Genomic DNA, 18,321 nt, shown 5'->3' with positions numbered 1-18,321 from the left:
TCCGTGGACTAAAATCTCAATGAATACTTTCACCAGTTCACAGAAATACTGCAGGAACCTCCAATAAAAATGCTCAATACTGACTGACAAACACACTAAGAAATTTATTCATGATCAGCAAATGCCTCAACAAATTGCACACACTGTAGACATTGCTGGTTGTGATATTGCATTGCCAGCAGAAGCCATTTCAGTGAAACATTTCCTTTATGTTAATGTTAAATATGTTAATCCTGCAGTCACTTAGGGTTTGTTAAATGTAGAGTTCAGTAAATGTGCATTTTGCTCATCTTTTGTCATGTTCAAATGACTTCCTCTGGGCGGTGTCGGAGCAGATTGCCACTCTGAAGTCAATGAAGTTTATTTGAAGAAATGATTTAGCTGCGCAGTGCCCTTGTAACCCCTTAGCAACTCATCACCATGTATATTAGACACACACTCTTGGATGGCACTTAAGCTGCAATCGCCGAGAGGAGTTAGGACCGTGAAATTGTGCTCTCAAAAATCCCGACAATGTGCTTTGCCCGTGGCTCTGTGTGTTTAAACTCACGGCTTTTTTGCACCCCATTATTTTCATTGTTGTAATGTTAAAACAGGGAGCTGACCTCTTGCTCTATAATGGGTCGGCTGTTTTTATCAGAGGGTCCATATGTCTGGGATTATTGCTTTAGTTCCTTCTGTCACGTTGGCCGAGGCGCACCCTGGTTTGGTTATTGACTTAATTTTTTGCTGTCATTGTTAGTGGATGAAACACATTCCCTTAATTCTGAGATGTTTTATGAAAATCAAGAAGGGAAGAAGAGCAAGAAATCCTATTATTTTCTTATTAACATTGCATTAGAGCATCAATATTCGGCTTAATCACAACCACATCCAAAGTCACTGTTAGCAGAAGTGTTTATTTCTTTCACATCATCCATACCCTGTATACGCCATGCACCCATATAGAATGCAAACACACATCTAAGAGTCTCAGTCATTGCATGATACTTTATCACTAATATAACCAGTGTTCTGTGAAGTTTCGCAATGTAAACATTTTGAAAAAATATCAACTTTTCTCCTACCTGGTAAAGATTTTAAGTGTTACATCACAATAGTGCTCTATTCTGTCCTGATCTTTAACATTAAGTCTAGAAAACAGAGTTGTCAATCAGTATGTGAAAAAGACCATATGGAGTAAAAAATAAAGTTTGTCATTAAAAAGCATCCCAAATTGCTAATCGGAATACATTTTTCAAAATACATTCATGGGTTTGTCATCATAAAGCAAAACAAAAAGCATCTAAAATATTTCTGTTGAATGCCAGTAGATTCTACGCTTTAGCTTTCTCAGTCAATAAGACATGCCCATTAGTATTCTCCATGGAAACATTTTAACATCTTTAATAAATTGCTTCCATCTTTTAGGCTGAAATATGAACACGCGGTTAGAGTCTGAAAGAATCTGTGTTAATGTGTCTTATGCTCAAACACAGTGGAACACACTACAAAAACATGGCTGTACTGAGTACCCAAAGCGTAACAAAATATAGACTTGGCCATCTTGACTGCTTTAAAAAGCAATAAATATGAAAAATAAGTTAAGCTAAAAACATTTCAAGTATCAAATCCCCTGGGTATTCAATGTCTGACATCAGAAAAGGACACTGAGCATCGTGCACTTCTAATGCTTTCAAAGCTCCGGCGGCCATTTTTAAGAGGCAAACCTGCATCGTTTCCTTGGACATGAGTGGAATTCGATTAAGGATACGAAACTGAGCAGACAAAAAGCAACATTTAGTCTTCCGTCCTGTTTGAGGAACACTGCTGGTAATTCTAGGCTCACCCTGAGCACATAAGCTTGTAGAGAAATATTAGAGCCAGATCTGTCCATCTTCATGGCTTGTCCAGCATTTGGTTAGTGTATATCACATCCTCTGAGGCAATGATATTATTTCCTTTTCGTGGCAGCAAGGTGTCTCTTAGTTACAGCCTCCAGCCTCCTCCTCTCAGCTTCCTCGGCTTTCCTCCTTTCTTCTTTTAGCTCCTTGTACCGCCACTTTGGGATCTGCAGCAGGTGCCCCCCTCCATCTTTGGTGCTGCTCTTCCTGCGGACCTTTTCTGGTTCGTAAGTTGGTGTGGGGGCCTTGGACACCCTCACCTTTGGGATGCTGAGCCCCGGCCTGACGCTGCTCCTCCTCAGCACCATGTGCAGGGGGAGCAGGCTGGTTCTCCGCAGCTCGAGGGCTTCGTTGTAAGCCACTATGCCCATGCTGGAGCTCCTGTGTCGAGGCACCATGCTCTGGGCCTGAAGGCTGGCACGCCGGTCGGCTGAGTTCTTGGCCACCAGTGTGACTTTGGAATTTTCAAAGAGTTTGAGGTGACTATCCAACCTGTCAGGGTTGATGGTGCGGAGCTCCTTGGCACGCTGCTGGCGGACAATCTCAGGAACTGCATAGCGCCGTTTTCCCACACTTGGAGGGCTGTCAGGACACACCTGAAAAATAAAACAGGTCTCTGATTGTTATTATCATCATAAGCACTTATAGTATTAGTAGCAACATTAACAGCATGCTGGGTTTTTATTAGAAAAAAGCTGTGCTGAGTCTCCCTTTTGTTTGCAGCATTTCAATACTGGTAATCTTGCATGAATAACCTGCTTAACAGATAAGGCTGGCCTTAATTACATCCTTTAATTACTGTGAACAAATCCCATGAAAATTAGATTTTGCAGATAAAAATAAAACATAAAATAATGCCGGAGTTATCCTTTAATAGCATTATTACCACAAAATTTGCATTTTTCACATTGCTTCTGCAGCAGTGATAAAAACTAAAGACCTCTACTAATGGACAACTGCTGAAACAGAAGTATTTTGCACACTAATGCAGAAACACACAAATATCTACTGTTCAGTTGCATTTCATGTCCGTGGAAGGTGATTACCACATTGCACAAGAATGTATGTGTCCATCTGAAGATAAGAAAATGAGCCCTGATAACTCCGAGTGTGTGCTGAGTGTGTGCAGATACCACCAGGAATAAAGCACAGGACAGCAAATTTAAAGACTTGCTTCACCTTAAAAATCCTTCCTTATCATGAAGAGTTGCTTCACCTTATCAGGGTTTATAATTGAAAAATGCTGTTTGTCTTATTTCCAAACATGCACTCTAAAAGACGCCAGAGTTTGCAGAAAATCATGAACTTCAAATGCTTCATAGCTTGGCAATGATGCTGTTTACCAGTTTTTTTCTGCAAATCAATATTGTGTGACGCTCAGCAACATGGGTAATGAGCAGCAAACAGGATTTAAAATTGTAATCACTCACTGTATGGCATGCCACTGCAATGAAAGGGCTCCTCATGGCAGTTGTAACAGAAACCATGTGGTCGATGACACCTTCGTCCTGAGGGTTGTTGACATTTGCAATGTTGAAGACGTTGCGCACAGTGTCAGACAGGCGCTTCAGACAGCCGCGGGGCTCCTGGGCTTTGGCCACCAGTGATGCCAGTGGGGGCCACTCTAGACTGGGAGAGCAAGTTTGATATAAATCCACTGCACAGAGACACTGAAGTAAGCCTTACACCCTGGAAAGGCTACTTTTGTGTTGTGTTTTTTGTTGTTTATTGCATATGTAAAAGTTTTTTTTAAAATATTTAATTTTAGACAAGGTAAACACACACACACACACACAAAAACACACACAAACATGGCTCTGAATCCTCTCCCTGTCCCATGCACATATAAACTAAAAAGGGACCTTACTCAATAGGAGTGGGTAGTAGTTAATTAAATATAAATTTTTAAAAAATAAAATGAATATATAAAGAAATGTAACATGAAATAAAAAGAGACAATGCAAACAACTCTGACTTATTCATAGACGTCTGGTGGCGCATCAATCGTGATAGCATTTTCAAATCGGATACAGGCATTGGCAAAATGTCCATATAAGTCAAATAGGGTTGCCAAATCTTTAGAAAGGTGTCTGAGTTCTGAGTTCTGAGAGTATATGTGATCTTTTCAACTGGAATGAAACTGTTTCCAAAAACCATCTAGCTATGAGGAGATGAGGCACTTCCATGTCATTGCTATGCACTTCCTAGCAATGCAAAAGCTATTTCTCAAAAGTTTTTTGAAAGTTCCTTAAATGTGCATTAATGTTTGTAAGAATTTGTGGATCCAATGGTAAAGTAAATCCTGTCACTTTTGTCATAATGTCACAGAAGCTGTACCAGAAGGTACTGAGTTTTGTACATGGCCAGGTGCACTGCAACAATGAGCCCTCCTCTACACCACATTTATGCAGTCTCTTAGTGACGAAAGTTGTAATGACTCAATCTATATCTAGCATTAATAGGGGCTGACAAACTTTTTTGGCACAATTCTGACCAAAGCTCTGCATCAATTGTTACATTCTGCATGTGTAAAACTGTATGTTGTGTACTTGGGCTGGTTATTTCCCTGCAGCTTTTACTTTTCTTCCTTTCTGATAAATCAGTAACCATTTGCACTGACCATCCTTAAATCCACAATATATACTTCATATATATTTATATACTTTACTTATATAAACAACTTTTTCATATTAAACTAAAGAAACATTTTTTTACTCCACACTAACAGTGTGTTTCTATTTCTGAACTTGTGTTGCATACCTAAATCCCCATGGCTCTGTGTGTGCTGTGCAGATGTGAAAAGCAGTGAACTGAACTCATTGAAGGGGAACACACAGCAAAACTAATGATGGCAGCAAACAGTCATAAAAGAAAGTGCAGGAAATCTAAACATGTGTCCAACAAAACCTGTCCTAACTAGCATCCCACACAGCTAGGATGCTAGTCAGGATCATTTGTTTTCTACAGGCTAGAATGTTTATACAGCTCATAAAATACTGCAATGCATCACTTCTTCAAGTTTCTCAGATAGTGTACGTAACAGACGGACATCAAGCTATAAGTTTTACCTGTACGTGTCTAAGAACTGGTGGGGACAGGGCCGTTCCATCAGGCGTGTCATCACCCAGGCGGTTTCATAACGGCCTGTAAAAATGGCCCACTCCCTGGCAGTCAAGTGGCGGCCAAAGTCCCTCGCATTGAGGGCAGCTCCTGGTGGACATGAGGCAGGAGAAAAAATATTAAAGATGTGAATAAAAGGTCACATAGCTGGAGGGTACATAAAGGTTAAAAGGTTGAAAGATGCGAAGGTTGCCATCTGTCTGTGTGCTGACGATTACTCATATACAACATGCTCACACACTAATCCTCCAATGTAGCAAAAAATAGCCATATCAGTCAGACAAAGCCAGTTCATAGATCTGTATTAATGCAATAAATTCTGAAATAAACATGTTGAAAAATTAATCTACAGATGTCATTCCCATCATTCCCAGATTACATTAAGCTCACATGCTGACAATGAAAACCGCTTTTATGATTTGCTATCAAGTTTCATAGTTACAGTTAAAAAAAGACTAATCATCTAATAACACAATCTGGATTACCGCCAAAAGGGATTCAAACTGTCCATCTGTCCAACAAATTTCGGAAAATCTGTTCACACTTTAATGAGCTGCTCTGATGGCAGAATAATGGCGGAATAAACTACATCAGTTCCGAAAAAAATCAGTGTAATTTGTTCCAGACCTCGAAAGTTCCAAATATCTCCACATCTTCTTTCAAATTGCAATATAACAAGTATGATGATGAAAGGCCTGTACCTCATGAAAAGAGTACCTGATCAAAAGATTGTGTACAGTCAGTGTTTGTCTGAATCCAACATACAATTACAGCCGTTTTTCCTCACCTGCCATCATAAGCGAGCGCACACACTCAACTCGGCCCTGCATGGCAGCTTTCATCAGAGCGGTGAAGCCATGGCAGTTTCTCCTCTCAACGTCCAACCCAGAGTAGTAATTGAGCAGATAGTTGGTGATTGTTATGTGGCCTTAGAGAACACAAGGAAGGACAGTAGTTAGTGTAGCTCACAATACAAAAAAACTCTTTTAAAACTCTCTTTTACACCACACAATGATCACTTATGTTGGGAAAAGCTTGTGCAGCTAGTGCAAACTTGTGTTTTTCTGCACTCATCTGTGTCAGCATTGGTGCCAACGTGTGTCTATTTGTATCCGAGCGTGCATGTGTTCAACAGCGCTGTGAACCAATATGTCACTGCGTCTGTAACTAAGCCTGTGTTTAATACACTGTGTCCGATGTCTATGTGTGTGTATGTGTGGGTCTTACCTGCCTGAGCAGCGGTGATGAGAGCTGTGTTTCCCTCGCTGTCCTGCCAGTTCACATCCAGATACGGGCACTGAGACAGCGCTATGACGATGTCAACGTAACCTTGGTAACATGCAATCAACAGCCCTATCTGAGACAAAAAGTGACAGGACAGGAGATGGAGATGGAGGAGTTGAAAGAAGAAGGGAAAGAAGAGAGGCTTGAGTTAAGGAATCAGCAAAAAAATGTTCAGAGGAAAAAAAAAAAAACATGTCAAAGGAGATGAAGCAAAACTGCAGTAAAGTGCTGACATATAGGAAGTAGTATGAAGAAAAATGCGATCACGGCAGTGTCAGTAGGCTTCCACAAGGCCAGGGGACCTTTGTGCATCTTTCAAAACTAATATCTGTGAAGTAATATGACACCTGTTGTGTTTTCATTGCGAACTGAGCCATCTTAAACTCAGCAGAAAAATAAGCTGTCTGTCTGATGTTGTGTACTTTTATGTTTGTGCGTCTGTGTGTTGCTGCCAGAACAGGTACCCTTTTATGTGTGTGTGTGTGTGGATGTACTGTATGTGTAAATGTTAGTCTTTGAGTGTGGGTTTATGTGAGTTTGGGAGTGTGTGAGCCTGGAAAACTCCTGTAAAAGTTGGGTACTTTCCGGAAGGTGCACACTTCGTCAGCCAAGACAAACAAGTTTGCCACGGCAAGGAAAGAGCTGAGATGGGGAGGAAGCTGTGAGTAGAATTTAGGAACACAGAGTTCTCAATTGACATATCACAGTGTACATATATATATATATACATTTGTATATGAAATATTTCTATGAGAAAGAAATGTCTATCACTAGATGGGCATATGTGGAAAAATGCTGATTCCTACAGGAAGTCATAATAATTAAAACATTATGAAACAAATATATAGTAGTATTAAAGCCCTAAAACGCATTGCATCTTGCATTGAATGCTGCCTCTAAATGGACCTCATGAGTTTTCTTTCAATGAGAGAAGTCACATATGTAACATGCATGATCCATTTAAAAAAGCTAAATGTCTGTAGATTCTGTAGTTCTATACCATGCTAAGGAACAAGATAAATCTACATAATGTTGAAGGCTCTGCTATTTTTTTTAATTAGGTGTACGCAGGCTAACAAGTGTAATTTGTGAACTTGGAGTGATCGGAAAAAATTTAACTTGCAACAAAGTCAAACAAACAACATGTTGTTCATAACGAGCTATTAATTGGCAAGATAGGAGATCCTACTGAGACTCTTAATTAGTGCTTTATTAAAGCCAGGTGTGCTGGAAAGGTCAGTCAGGCCAGCAATTTTTTTTTAATGTTGTGCTGATGAAAGAAATCAAGACATATGGCAGGGAGTTTAATTTGTATTTCCAGAAAATGTTCTCTGCATGCATATTGAAAGAGTTTTCCAATTAGTGCATTGCTTGAAATCAAATATTCTAACCACAGGGTATTAAACTTGTTGGTACATACTGTACATAATACCATATGGATATCAGATCAGTGCCTTAAAGAGTTAAATATCAGCCTTCACAAATCAATTCAAACATTGCTACTTTGTTGGAAAGAGTAAAGTAGTATATTATGTGTGTGTAAGTTGTTACAATTTGTTCCACATTTAATATTCCTTGATTTGACTTAGATTTGTGAATCTGGCTCAGTGACATGATGTTCTCTTCATAAGTGTGCTCATAAAATCTACTTGATGCACGTCTCGGCACGATGAGATTTTAGTCTTGATTTCCAGGTACACTGTGTTACTCCACTAACTTTCAAACTCTGGTACAGATGTGTTCAAAAGTTCTGTCTTGCTGAAATGAATAAATATAATAATGACTAAAGAATGGTACAGAGAAAGCCTGAAACTTTAAGAAAACTTACAAAGTCTGCATCAGCCTACCCAATATCCCCATTTTAACTGTCTTGAATTGAATCAATATCAGCATCATTTTATGTATTTAAAGTTCAGGGCTGCAACTAACAATTATTTTCCTAATCAACTAATTTGCATATTAGTTTTTTGATTCATCGATTAATCATTTAGTCTATAAAACACCAGAAAACTTTGATAAATGTGATAGATGCCCATCACAATTTCTAAGAACCCAAACTTACATAGTACTACTAACTACTACTACCAAAATATATTCACTTTACTATAATGTTAAGACGAGGAAAAGCGGTGATTTATCACATCTGAGAAGCTAGAACCATCAAATATTTGGCATTTTTGCTTGAAAAATGGCTAAAATGATGAATCGATTATTGAAATAGTTTCTCTTGATCAACTAATTGATAAATCGACTAATCATTCCAGCTCTATTACAGTTAAGTAATTTATCTGAATTATATTTGTGCTATGGTTGCTGGAGAAAGCTCAAAATAACAGGTTTAGTTCTCAGTTCTCAGCACAGGCTCAGTTAAAATGATGCCTTGCAGCATTTATAGTACATATATGGTAGACATGGTTTCACTTGCAAGACAAATGTAACTTAACTTTTGGCTAAAACGAGCCAGGCAGTCAGCCAGCTGGAGATGTGGTCACAACAGTGTTGTCAGCCCTGAGAGTTTTAAGGCGAAACCGTGGAGAGAGGTCCTGGATTGTCTGGAATAAGTTCACTTCCAGTGGCACAGACCCAGATAAATCTATCTGGTTAGACACGCACATGTAGGTCTATGTCTCTCTTTTTCACTCTCACAAACACACACATTCTTGGCAAGCCTCCAGCCTTGCTGTGATGCACTTTAACAGCATGCCCTGAAGCATGTCTGCAGCAATCTCAGTCGACAGACAATGTCCTGTTTTCTCTGTGAACCTTTTTCACACACACTCACGCACAAACATGCACACGCAAGCGTTTAACTTTTTTCTTTTTTTTACCTTTTTCTCCCAGGCTCTAGTTTTCTTTTAGCACACCCCTATCAAACACGCAGGAATATTTGTTACATCTATTGCGCTCCGATTTTGATGCACTTTACTTGTGGCTGCTGGCGATGTTGGTGATTGAAGAATCCGAGCGCGGAGCAACGGCAAAATGCACACGCAGCATACAAGGGCAGAAACACTCATGAATGGCAAAAAGGCTCATGTGCTACACAATATTACCCACTCAATGACAAACTCTGGGGCTAAGGGGATAAAAATAACATCACTACCTGGCAGTTCAACAAGCCTGAAACAATCAAGAGAGGTACTACCAGAGACGGATAAGTGAGTAGTGCATGTGTGTGTGTTAAAAGATGGAAATACAGCAAAATGTAAAGAATGGCTTTGAACATGACAGAGATTCACATCCTCGCCAATAGTTTTTTGGGGGGATTACGTAGACTAGCAATTTTAAAGCTTTCATCACTTTATGCTGATGGACATAGACATACATCTTCCCTGACCATAATCTCATCTGTTCCATTACACTGAATTGCAGCTGCTTTCATAAAATGTGAAGAGGCTTTTACCCCCAAATTTAATGCAGTCCCAAAAAAGTTTCTTTTGATTGAAGTGCAGTTTTCTTTTTAGCATAGCCTGTAAAGTACTACATTGGATGCAGCGCATTTAACCCCTTCAGACCTGGTGTCCATTGCGATGGGCGTCACATGTTAGGTGTTTTTTTCTGTTTATGTATGATTTACATAACTGTCTTCTGATTGGTTATTTAGCAGAACCTAATTAACCAATCAGATGGAAGTATGGCTCAACTGGTTGCAGTTTGAAAAAGTTACATCACACTGAAGTTAAGCATGGCACCAGTACATCAGAGCCTTTCGAAGTTACTTTTATAACAGCATTATATAAATTTTTTAAACATTAATTTCTACATTTGATGTGTTACAACATAATATTTAAGCATTAAGCATTATATATCTAATAGCACAACAAGTTTAGACACAGGATTTATTTAAAAGTCATTGTCCATTACAGTGGACACCAGATCTAAAGAGATGTAATCTGAGCAATTCAATTTATATTATGAAAATTAAGTTTTGATATAAAAAATAATGTATTGGCATAGTATGAAAAGTTAATATTTGTCCAAAAATGTTCGTATTCAGGGTATACAGCAGTAGAGGTCCTGGAACTTCTGGCTGATGGAAATCTGCCAGAAATTGAGTCTTTAGATAGTGAGGATGAGAATGAGGATGAAGCTGCACCCTTGACAGCCAGGATTCAGATAAAATGAGCATATGAGTTCTGTTACTGTGGTCAGTGTTTCATTAGTTAGTCACTGTTAAAATATTGTATCTCTTCATTGTTGTCCAGTTCTTTTTAAAACTACAAATATAAATAAAAATGTAATTGTGAGATTTCTATCTTGCTATATTAATATTTTCTGATAACAAGATGACCAGTTTCTGTCTGTTAGGCTGTTGGAAATGAAGTGATATACTGTCTATGTATCATATATTTCAACAAGTGAATTAACATACCAGCATCATCAGTTTGTACCAGAAATTCACATCCATAAGAGAAAACCAACATAGGGGGCACTATCACCACATTAAAACAAGTACAATTTTAATTTCTTTTTGGCAATGACAATTTTGACCAATAAGTACATCAGTCATAACGAACCAAGGTGATATGTTGATTCCTTAGTGAAAAATAATTTTAATTTTAGGTGGATTTTAAGTCAAACTTCCATTTGCAATCAAGGTCAATGAGTTCTGGTGCAGTCTGAACACACACACAAATCCTGGTCAACTTATTATTAGCCTATATAGATGCAGAGACAAAGACACACACACACACAGGTTTACTTAAGTCACTTTTGGGGTATTTACACAGACTTACATTTATTTCCTGGAGACTTAACCTAACCACTAACCCAAAAATCAGGGTTTTGCACAAGCCCCAAACAACTCAATCACTCACACACACACACACACACTCACTAAGTAATCTGGGGAATATCCAGGGCTAGGAATAGAAAGGCTTAGCCTTATCAGTCAGAGAGACACAGAGCGAGGGGGAGGGAGAGACGTAACTGTGTATCTACAGTTAATATGGGAATTCTGTAGTAATTGGGTCCAACGTGGATGACACAATACCTAGTGTAACCCTTAAAATTCTTTACAGACACACAGTAAATACAGGTTTCCCAGCCCAATTTCAACTGTCTTCCAAAATGCAAATTATATCAAATTAAAGCAGACCACAGAAGTATGTTTGCACTTTAATAATTTTGAAAAGCAGAATCTTCACATTAGCATGAATGAATTGATTGGCTGTAACTGGCACTGAAATGAAAGATGATCTGGAATATCTCATTTTCAAGTAGTTTATAACCAATAATCAATTTACAGTTTTTGCTCAATATAGATCTTAAAATGGACAGAATTAATCAGATATTATCACGGTCCCAACAGTCCTATAGTCCACTAAACTACATGTGATGTTCCTCATTCTGCTACAACTGAAAAATTCTACCTTACAAATAGTAAAACATATTGCAGTAGATAAAGTTTAAATGAGCGTACTGCACACTGCAAAACTGGATTCCAGGGGTGGAGGTGGGCTAAAAAAGTGTCCTATCAAGGCAAACACCATCATAAACAACCAGGTAAGCACTCATACAAAGTAAAAACCTTAATCTCTCTATTATGTCTGGTCCTGGCTTAACATCCTGGAACAACCAATAGGCTTGTTCCCTTGTGAGTTCCCTGCCTCTTGTGCCAACCCTAGGTGACTTTTCCCATAAATAAATCTCACTACTGTCTTGTGCCCCTTAATAAAATAAACCTAATCTAATTCCTTTCTTTATTTCAAAATAAGTACAGTTTCACAAAACAAATTTAAAGATCACACTCTGAGCTAAATCCTTCAAATCATCATAGACCTCCAGAAAAACTGCACGAGCCAAGTGTAAAGCGTGGCATTCGTTTTGCATTTTACAGTACGTCTTTGTGTTCAAGCACACACACACACACACACACACAGGCAAATACACTCTAGACCGCCCTCAATCCCAGACTGTACACCAGAAGCAAATGCACTAGGCCATGTTTCTGTCAATAGCCTCCCTGTTAACTGTCTCTTTCTGCAGCTCGGCGTTCACATGGCCGTATCAAATCAGATGTGTATGACTGTCGCTTTGATTTTTCCACTCATCTGTATTTGCTAGCAGCATCATGCCTGCTACCGTTTGCGGTGCCAAATTTCTGTCTCTCCCCGCCTGTGCCTCATTTAGCCTGTTTGCCTGTCGGCCTGGTGGTCGATCTGTGTGTTGGTCAGTCATTCTTCCTGACTGCGTGACACTGTGGTTAACTTTGTTGCCTGTTGTCATGTAATATAAAAATACTGTATTTGTCCTTGTTTGTCACCTGATTTCGCCCTATTTGGAAAATTTGATGCTCTAGAGGAGGAGAGTGTGTGTTGGAGAGAGAAAGAGAGGCAGGGGTGGCCTCATTTGAGCCGATTGGATTGTGTGCATGTGTGTGTGTGTGTACGTACGTATGTGTGTGTGTATTTATTGAGTTTTGTGAGCATGACAGCTTATCCAATTCGCTGCAAGAGGAACACACTCTGTCCTAAACAGGGTTAGAGGTGCCTGAGGACACTGGTATTAATTTGATACAAGATACAAGAAGCATCAACACACACGTACACACAAACACACACACACACACACAAAAGTCAACTTTATAATGACCGAGATAAACATGATGTGTTTTTTTTATTGACTTTCTTTTCAAACCAGTGTCAATAGTTTGTTGAAATGTCATCCATCACAGTCACAATACTGAGAATACAGAGATTCTGAGAGCATTTATAATTACTATGCTCTAATCACAAACTAGGAGAATTACATACACGTGCTTGCATACGACCTACATAATGGCTTGTCATTAAGTTTTTTTTTTTATACCAAATTTAGTATTCAGCCTGCGTTTAGTTGAAACATTGACTGTTGACTTTCTGTCTCCTTAGGGTGCAGGGTACTGTCTGTTTATGGCAACAACTGTTTGTTTGGTTTATTTTGTTGTGATCGTGATTCTGGTTAATCAAGTTTAAACATGTTGGCAGTGGAAAGTATGATTTTATTACTTTTCAAGGGCTGGGTTGAGAAGAAATGGGTTTGCAATAAGATTCAAAGTCCTCCGCAACATGCTACAAAAAATAATATCAAAAGTTATGCTGGATGGTTTATGACTTTTCAGTATAAAACATATATTTTTCTAGATAAGCCTTTTTATAAGCCTCAACATAGGATCTTTCAGAAGTTTTGTCTTTCCTGTTATGTCACATGAGGTTATTTTTTGCAAATGTTGGCTATTTGACTTGACTTTCTACCATCTCTGCATGTCTTAACCTGTGCTGTGATGTGGATATTTTGTCCATATGAGGGATTGTTGCTTAACATTTGAACTCTTTCTGGGCAATATTGGTGTGAAGTGATTAGGTGTTTTCTATAAACCGTGGAGCGGCATAGACTCTTACTCTTTGGTGCCAATCGCTGCTGTTCCTGTGTTCACCAACATATCACGGAACACAAACCTTGTGTTACATATAGCCCTTAAAATGAATTTGTTCATGGTTAATCTCCTGAGCCCGCAACCATCCACCCTGCTGACGTGCCTTTATGCAAAACACAGAATCTCTACCGGGTGTGGGCTGTGGTTATGTAGCTGACCCTGATCTTTGACCTCCCTGTTGAAAGGGACAACAGAGAGCAGAGGCAACACATTATTATGCATGGAATAATATGGCTGAATAATATCCCAGAACCTTTAGTTCTCTAACATAGTCTACAAAATATGAATAACACCCAAATTGAGCTGATGTATTTATGTTAAACATATATTTTTTATTCTACTTGTTAAACTTACTTTAACTGTGAAACAGCTACATGTCTGAATGCTTTCTGATCCTCCAGACAATTGCAACCCTACTGTATATAAATCCTTCTATTTCCATATACTGTATACATAATACGACACAACATCTACAGTAGTTTCTTTGTTTTTCGGGATTAACAAATCTCAATATTAAACATTAAACATTTTTTAAAAAAGAGCTCATAATAGAAAGGCAAAGTAGTCTATGTGGTACATAATGCACTTGGTCAAGCTGTGTGTTTTGTATTAGGATGTTGACATCTGTGACAGGATGTTGAAGTCACACACACACACACACACACGCACACAAACACAGACATGCACTAATGAGCATAACAGATTTCTATCAATATGTGTTTCCAATGGGTGTGTTGCCACTTACCTAACCTGTATTGTGTCTCAGGGAATTTTTACATCTCTGAGGTCAAGTGGCATAGCAAAATAAACTGCAAACGCACAAGCTCAAACAATGCACAAGGAAAACACAAAACTGTATCTCTCTCTGCTATACACACACACACACACAGTACATGAACATGTGTTTTGGGGTGCTTTCAAAATGAATCCCAGGACCTTTGACCATTCTCTGTTTGGGACTGGGCAGCATGTGTGTCCCTCTGCCCTGCCTGTTATATAGCAGAGAAGAAGAGAGGGAGAAACCTCTGCATTCCAGTGATGTCACTCCACTCTTCCTTCCCATGACCTCATCACTGATTATACAGTGTACATGCAGAAAAATAGAAAAATAAGGAGGGAGAGGTGGTGAGAGGTACTGTAAGGAAAGAGAAGGTGAAATAGTAGAAGGGACAAATAGAGATGGGGGTACCTCAAGTTACAGACTTGTGATGTAAAGTCTGTCAGATTAAAACACACACTAGCTGTGAAAACTCTTTCTCCCTCTGCATCTATGATCAAGTTTTATTTGATCAAAACACTGAGCCTCAAAATTCTCCAATGTAGTTCTAAAACTATAGTTATATTCAGCTACTTACACCTGAAACTTTGTCCAAGAAATCTGCTTCAGGAAAGTGCTCTGTCAACTTTTCGCGGATGAAAAGTTATCACAAAGTGAACAGGAACACACATGGGAGTCACAACAATTAATGGTAAGAGGCCTGTGATTAATTTTTAGCATGAAGCTCACTCCCAGCCAATTCAATTACTATTAGCGAAATGTCCACATGAATGAAAACTAGTCTAGTTCCATCATTATGGATTCATCTCTTTGCCCTGGGCTGCAGTTCTTTGGCAGGAGTGAATGATGCGCAAGAACACCGATAATTTTCCAACAAGGATTTTTTTTTTGTTTTGATAAATTACCTTCGGTGAGAAATATAAATTTGGTTATTTAATTTGGAGTCATTGAACTGCAGTGGTATATTAATGATTACATGTTGCTATTGATAGTAGTGTTTGATATTGGCAAAGTGTATTATACAATGTTCTTATATAGCCTGATATTAGTATAGCAAACTGCTACTTCTCTAATTTATGGTTTTATTAATTCATTTATATGTCATTAATAAGACTGCTCAAATTGCTCTTAGACACACTAATGCGATTATCCTAATGTAGATGTTTTATCCCCAAACTGAATCCAAATCAAGAGCAAGAAAATGCAGCCGGACACACACTCACATAAGGCTGCATGACTACACGCACACACTTACACACAGATTAATATGTTGTGCTAACTGTAAGAGATTTTTTTTAAAGTAAAGGTTGCTCGCTCTTGCAAAACTGAAGCCTGTCAACACACACATACTGATCACAGTTCTGTCAGACATCTATGGTATGGTGTGAAAAATGATTTAGGACAGGTGTGAGCTCATTATAAAAATGAACTGTATCGAGGAATGTCTGAATGAAAACCTGTATAAGATTTAAGATAGAGCATTGTCAAACCCACTGGCACCCTAGTTGTCTAACAGATCCAGATCTCCTTATAAATTAATATCATTGGTTGTTAACTTATTAATCTTTGCAATGAAGTTACAGACTTATTGAGAAGTTTTCATTGATGCAGGTCAACATGCATTCATGGGAAAGTAAATTTCATTGCCTACCACAACATTAAAGGTACTGAATAGAGGTCAGACTAGATACTTTCCCAAGGACTGGAAGTGGGTAAGTAAGCCACTGCAGCAAGCCCAGACTTAATTAGTTCAATACCTACTGAATCCCATGCCCCTTGACCGAACTTCTGTCACTGACTGGCAGGAAAACGAATGTAATACAACCCAACTTACTACTGAACAATCAACTTCAACAAAACATTTTTGTCCCTCAAATAGGCGAGATGAGAAAGTTCTCATCTTCTTTGGTAACACTTGTGGACAACCGTAAATTAGCTACATGGGCTATATGATTCATACCCTGTTATTCCTGTCCGTCTGCTTGACCTCCTCCTCCTTCACTCCATGTCGTATCATAATCCGGACGATCGCCGCGTTGTTGGTGCAGCACGCCTGGAAAAGAGACAGCGGCTCCGGGCTGTCCGGAGACGGGGTGCGCTCCGAGTCCGCGAACACATCATCCGGCGGGTAGAAGGAGTCGTCCGACGCGATACTCCGACAATCGTCCAAGTCCTCAAAGTCAACTTCCTCGAATTCATCATAATCTTCCTCACCTCCATCGTCTTCCTCATCATCCTCTTCGCACGACCCCAGATAGTCCTCATCGTCAGAGTTGGACGGTGGCTCCTCGACTATGGTCGGGTGGACTAGGGCAGTGCTTCCCCCGGTTTTCTGTTGGAGCTGTTTGACCCGGACCGACGATGCGCCTCCTCCATCCCTGTCGTCCGTGATCAGCACCATCTAACCCCCGAGCCTAGGGCACTGTCCTCGGGGTAGAGTGCAGCCTGGCACGTGGGGCGCGGGCATGGGACTGGCTGTCTCTCCAGAAAGATCAGAACAAGCTACTCTGCCAAAAAAAAAAGTCAGTTACATCGCCTACGTGAGCCCAAATTACGCACACTCCGTTACCCGCGGTATCATATATAGCCTACAAGTTGAACATCAGTCATCTTCGCAGAGTTGTTGACATTACACGCATTTGAACCGAGAACGTCCCACGAGACCCTATTCTTTCGCGCGCCCACAAAACGAAACCACGCTTAGTTGTGTTTGTGCCCATCAGGTTTGAGAGCACATGTGTTGAGAAATTCCGTTTTGTCATAGAGTGAAGCTACAGCAGAGTAGAAGTGCTGCGCACACGACCATCCCATGTAGGGCGGAGAGAGACAGCAGCCTGTTAACCTATAGTCACCTAATCCGATTAGATGGGACTAGGACTCTCTCCCTCTCTCCTGTCTACTAAGAGATTAATTCTACTATCTCTACTTGACGGGACCCTATATTCCTACAGTATCCCTACAGGGATTTAGATTGTTTGTTGTAGTCTTAATTACATTGACTTTAACAATGCAGTTATATGTAGGCGATCTGTATTTATCCCCCTAGTATCTAAATAGGGATTCACAGGGAAAGAGGAAGTTTTTTATTCAAAGCGTCAGATGGGGGAAAACCTTCCACTGCGGTGGAAAGAAATCCAGTGGCAGAAATAGAACACCTCTATTGTACTGTATTGATATGCTTTTTCTGTAAAATGCAGTTTAATACAAATTATTTCTTTGTCAAAAACACACACATGTAGCAACTAATGATTTTTAGGGAACTGTGCTAGTAACCAAACAATGCAAAAGTCAGAGAGGTTACAAATCAATAGTGTGATGGTGTGACAATGCTTTTGGTGTTTAGTTCATTTGAAAAACAAATAAAAACCCCGCACTTCTCTTTTTTGAAAAAATCCCTAAGTGTATGAACTCTTCATCTGACTCATGAAAACTATGGGGAAAACCAGCATTCATGTGCCAGCCCGTGATGAGTCATTTGATTACACATTCTTCAGGGCATCAGGTTACAGTGAACCAATTGGGGGACCCCAACTTTCAGGATGATAAGGCAGGTAATGATTATTAAAATGCTCATGAAGGATGTTTTTCATCACAGCGTGTTAGGTTTCTAAGATCATTTATTTTAAATACAGCCTTAGTGTATTCTGTTCAGCCACCTTTCTTTCTTTCTCTTTCATTTTCTTGTCCACTGGCTAGTTGAGATAATAGTGACATTGGGTTGCATTGTTTGGTGCTGAAGTATGGAGAAAGTTGGGGCTAGGTGCATGCGTGTAAAAGTATCATCTCAAGGGAAAAGAAAAAATATTTGTTTGTGCAAAAAATAAATGCTTTTTTACCTG

At 39.4% G+C, this 18,321-nt stretch overlaps 1 protein-coding gene across 1 annotated transcript; it reads right to left on the bottom strand.

Annotated features, from left to right (window-relative positions):
• Positions 1-1,431: 1,431 nt before the first annotated feature.
• ankrd33ba (ankyrin repeat domain 33ba) lies at positions 1,432-18,267 on the bottom strand. The gene is made up of 6 exons (XM_042400233.1): positions 16,443-18,267; positions 6,231-6,360; positions 5,791-5,931; positions 4,952-5,093; positions 3,314-3,512; positions 1,432-2,479 (listed from the first exon to the last, which is right to left on the bottom strand). Exons 1-6 carry the CDS (start codon positions 16,881-16,883, stop codon positions 1,934-1,936), a joined length of 1,599 nt encoding a protein of 532 aa, XP_042256167.1. The 5' UTR covers positions 16,884-18,267; the 3' UTR covers positions 1,432-1,933.
• Between the last annotated feature and the right edge of the window lie 54 nt (positions 18,268-18,321).

The sequence above is a fragment of the Thunnus maccoyii genome, chromosome 21, assembly GCF_910596095.1.
Source record: "Thunnus maccoyii chromosome 21, fThuMac1.1, whole genome shotgun sequence".
Lineage (NCBI taxonomy): Eukaryota > Metazoa > Chordata > Actinopteri > Scombriformes > Scombridae > Thunnus > Thunnus maccoyii.
The sequence above is the reverse complement of the archived record's forward strand: the minus strand, read 5'-3'. Positions and strand labels throughout refer to the sequence as shown.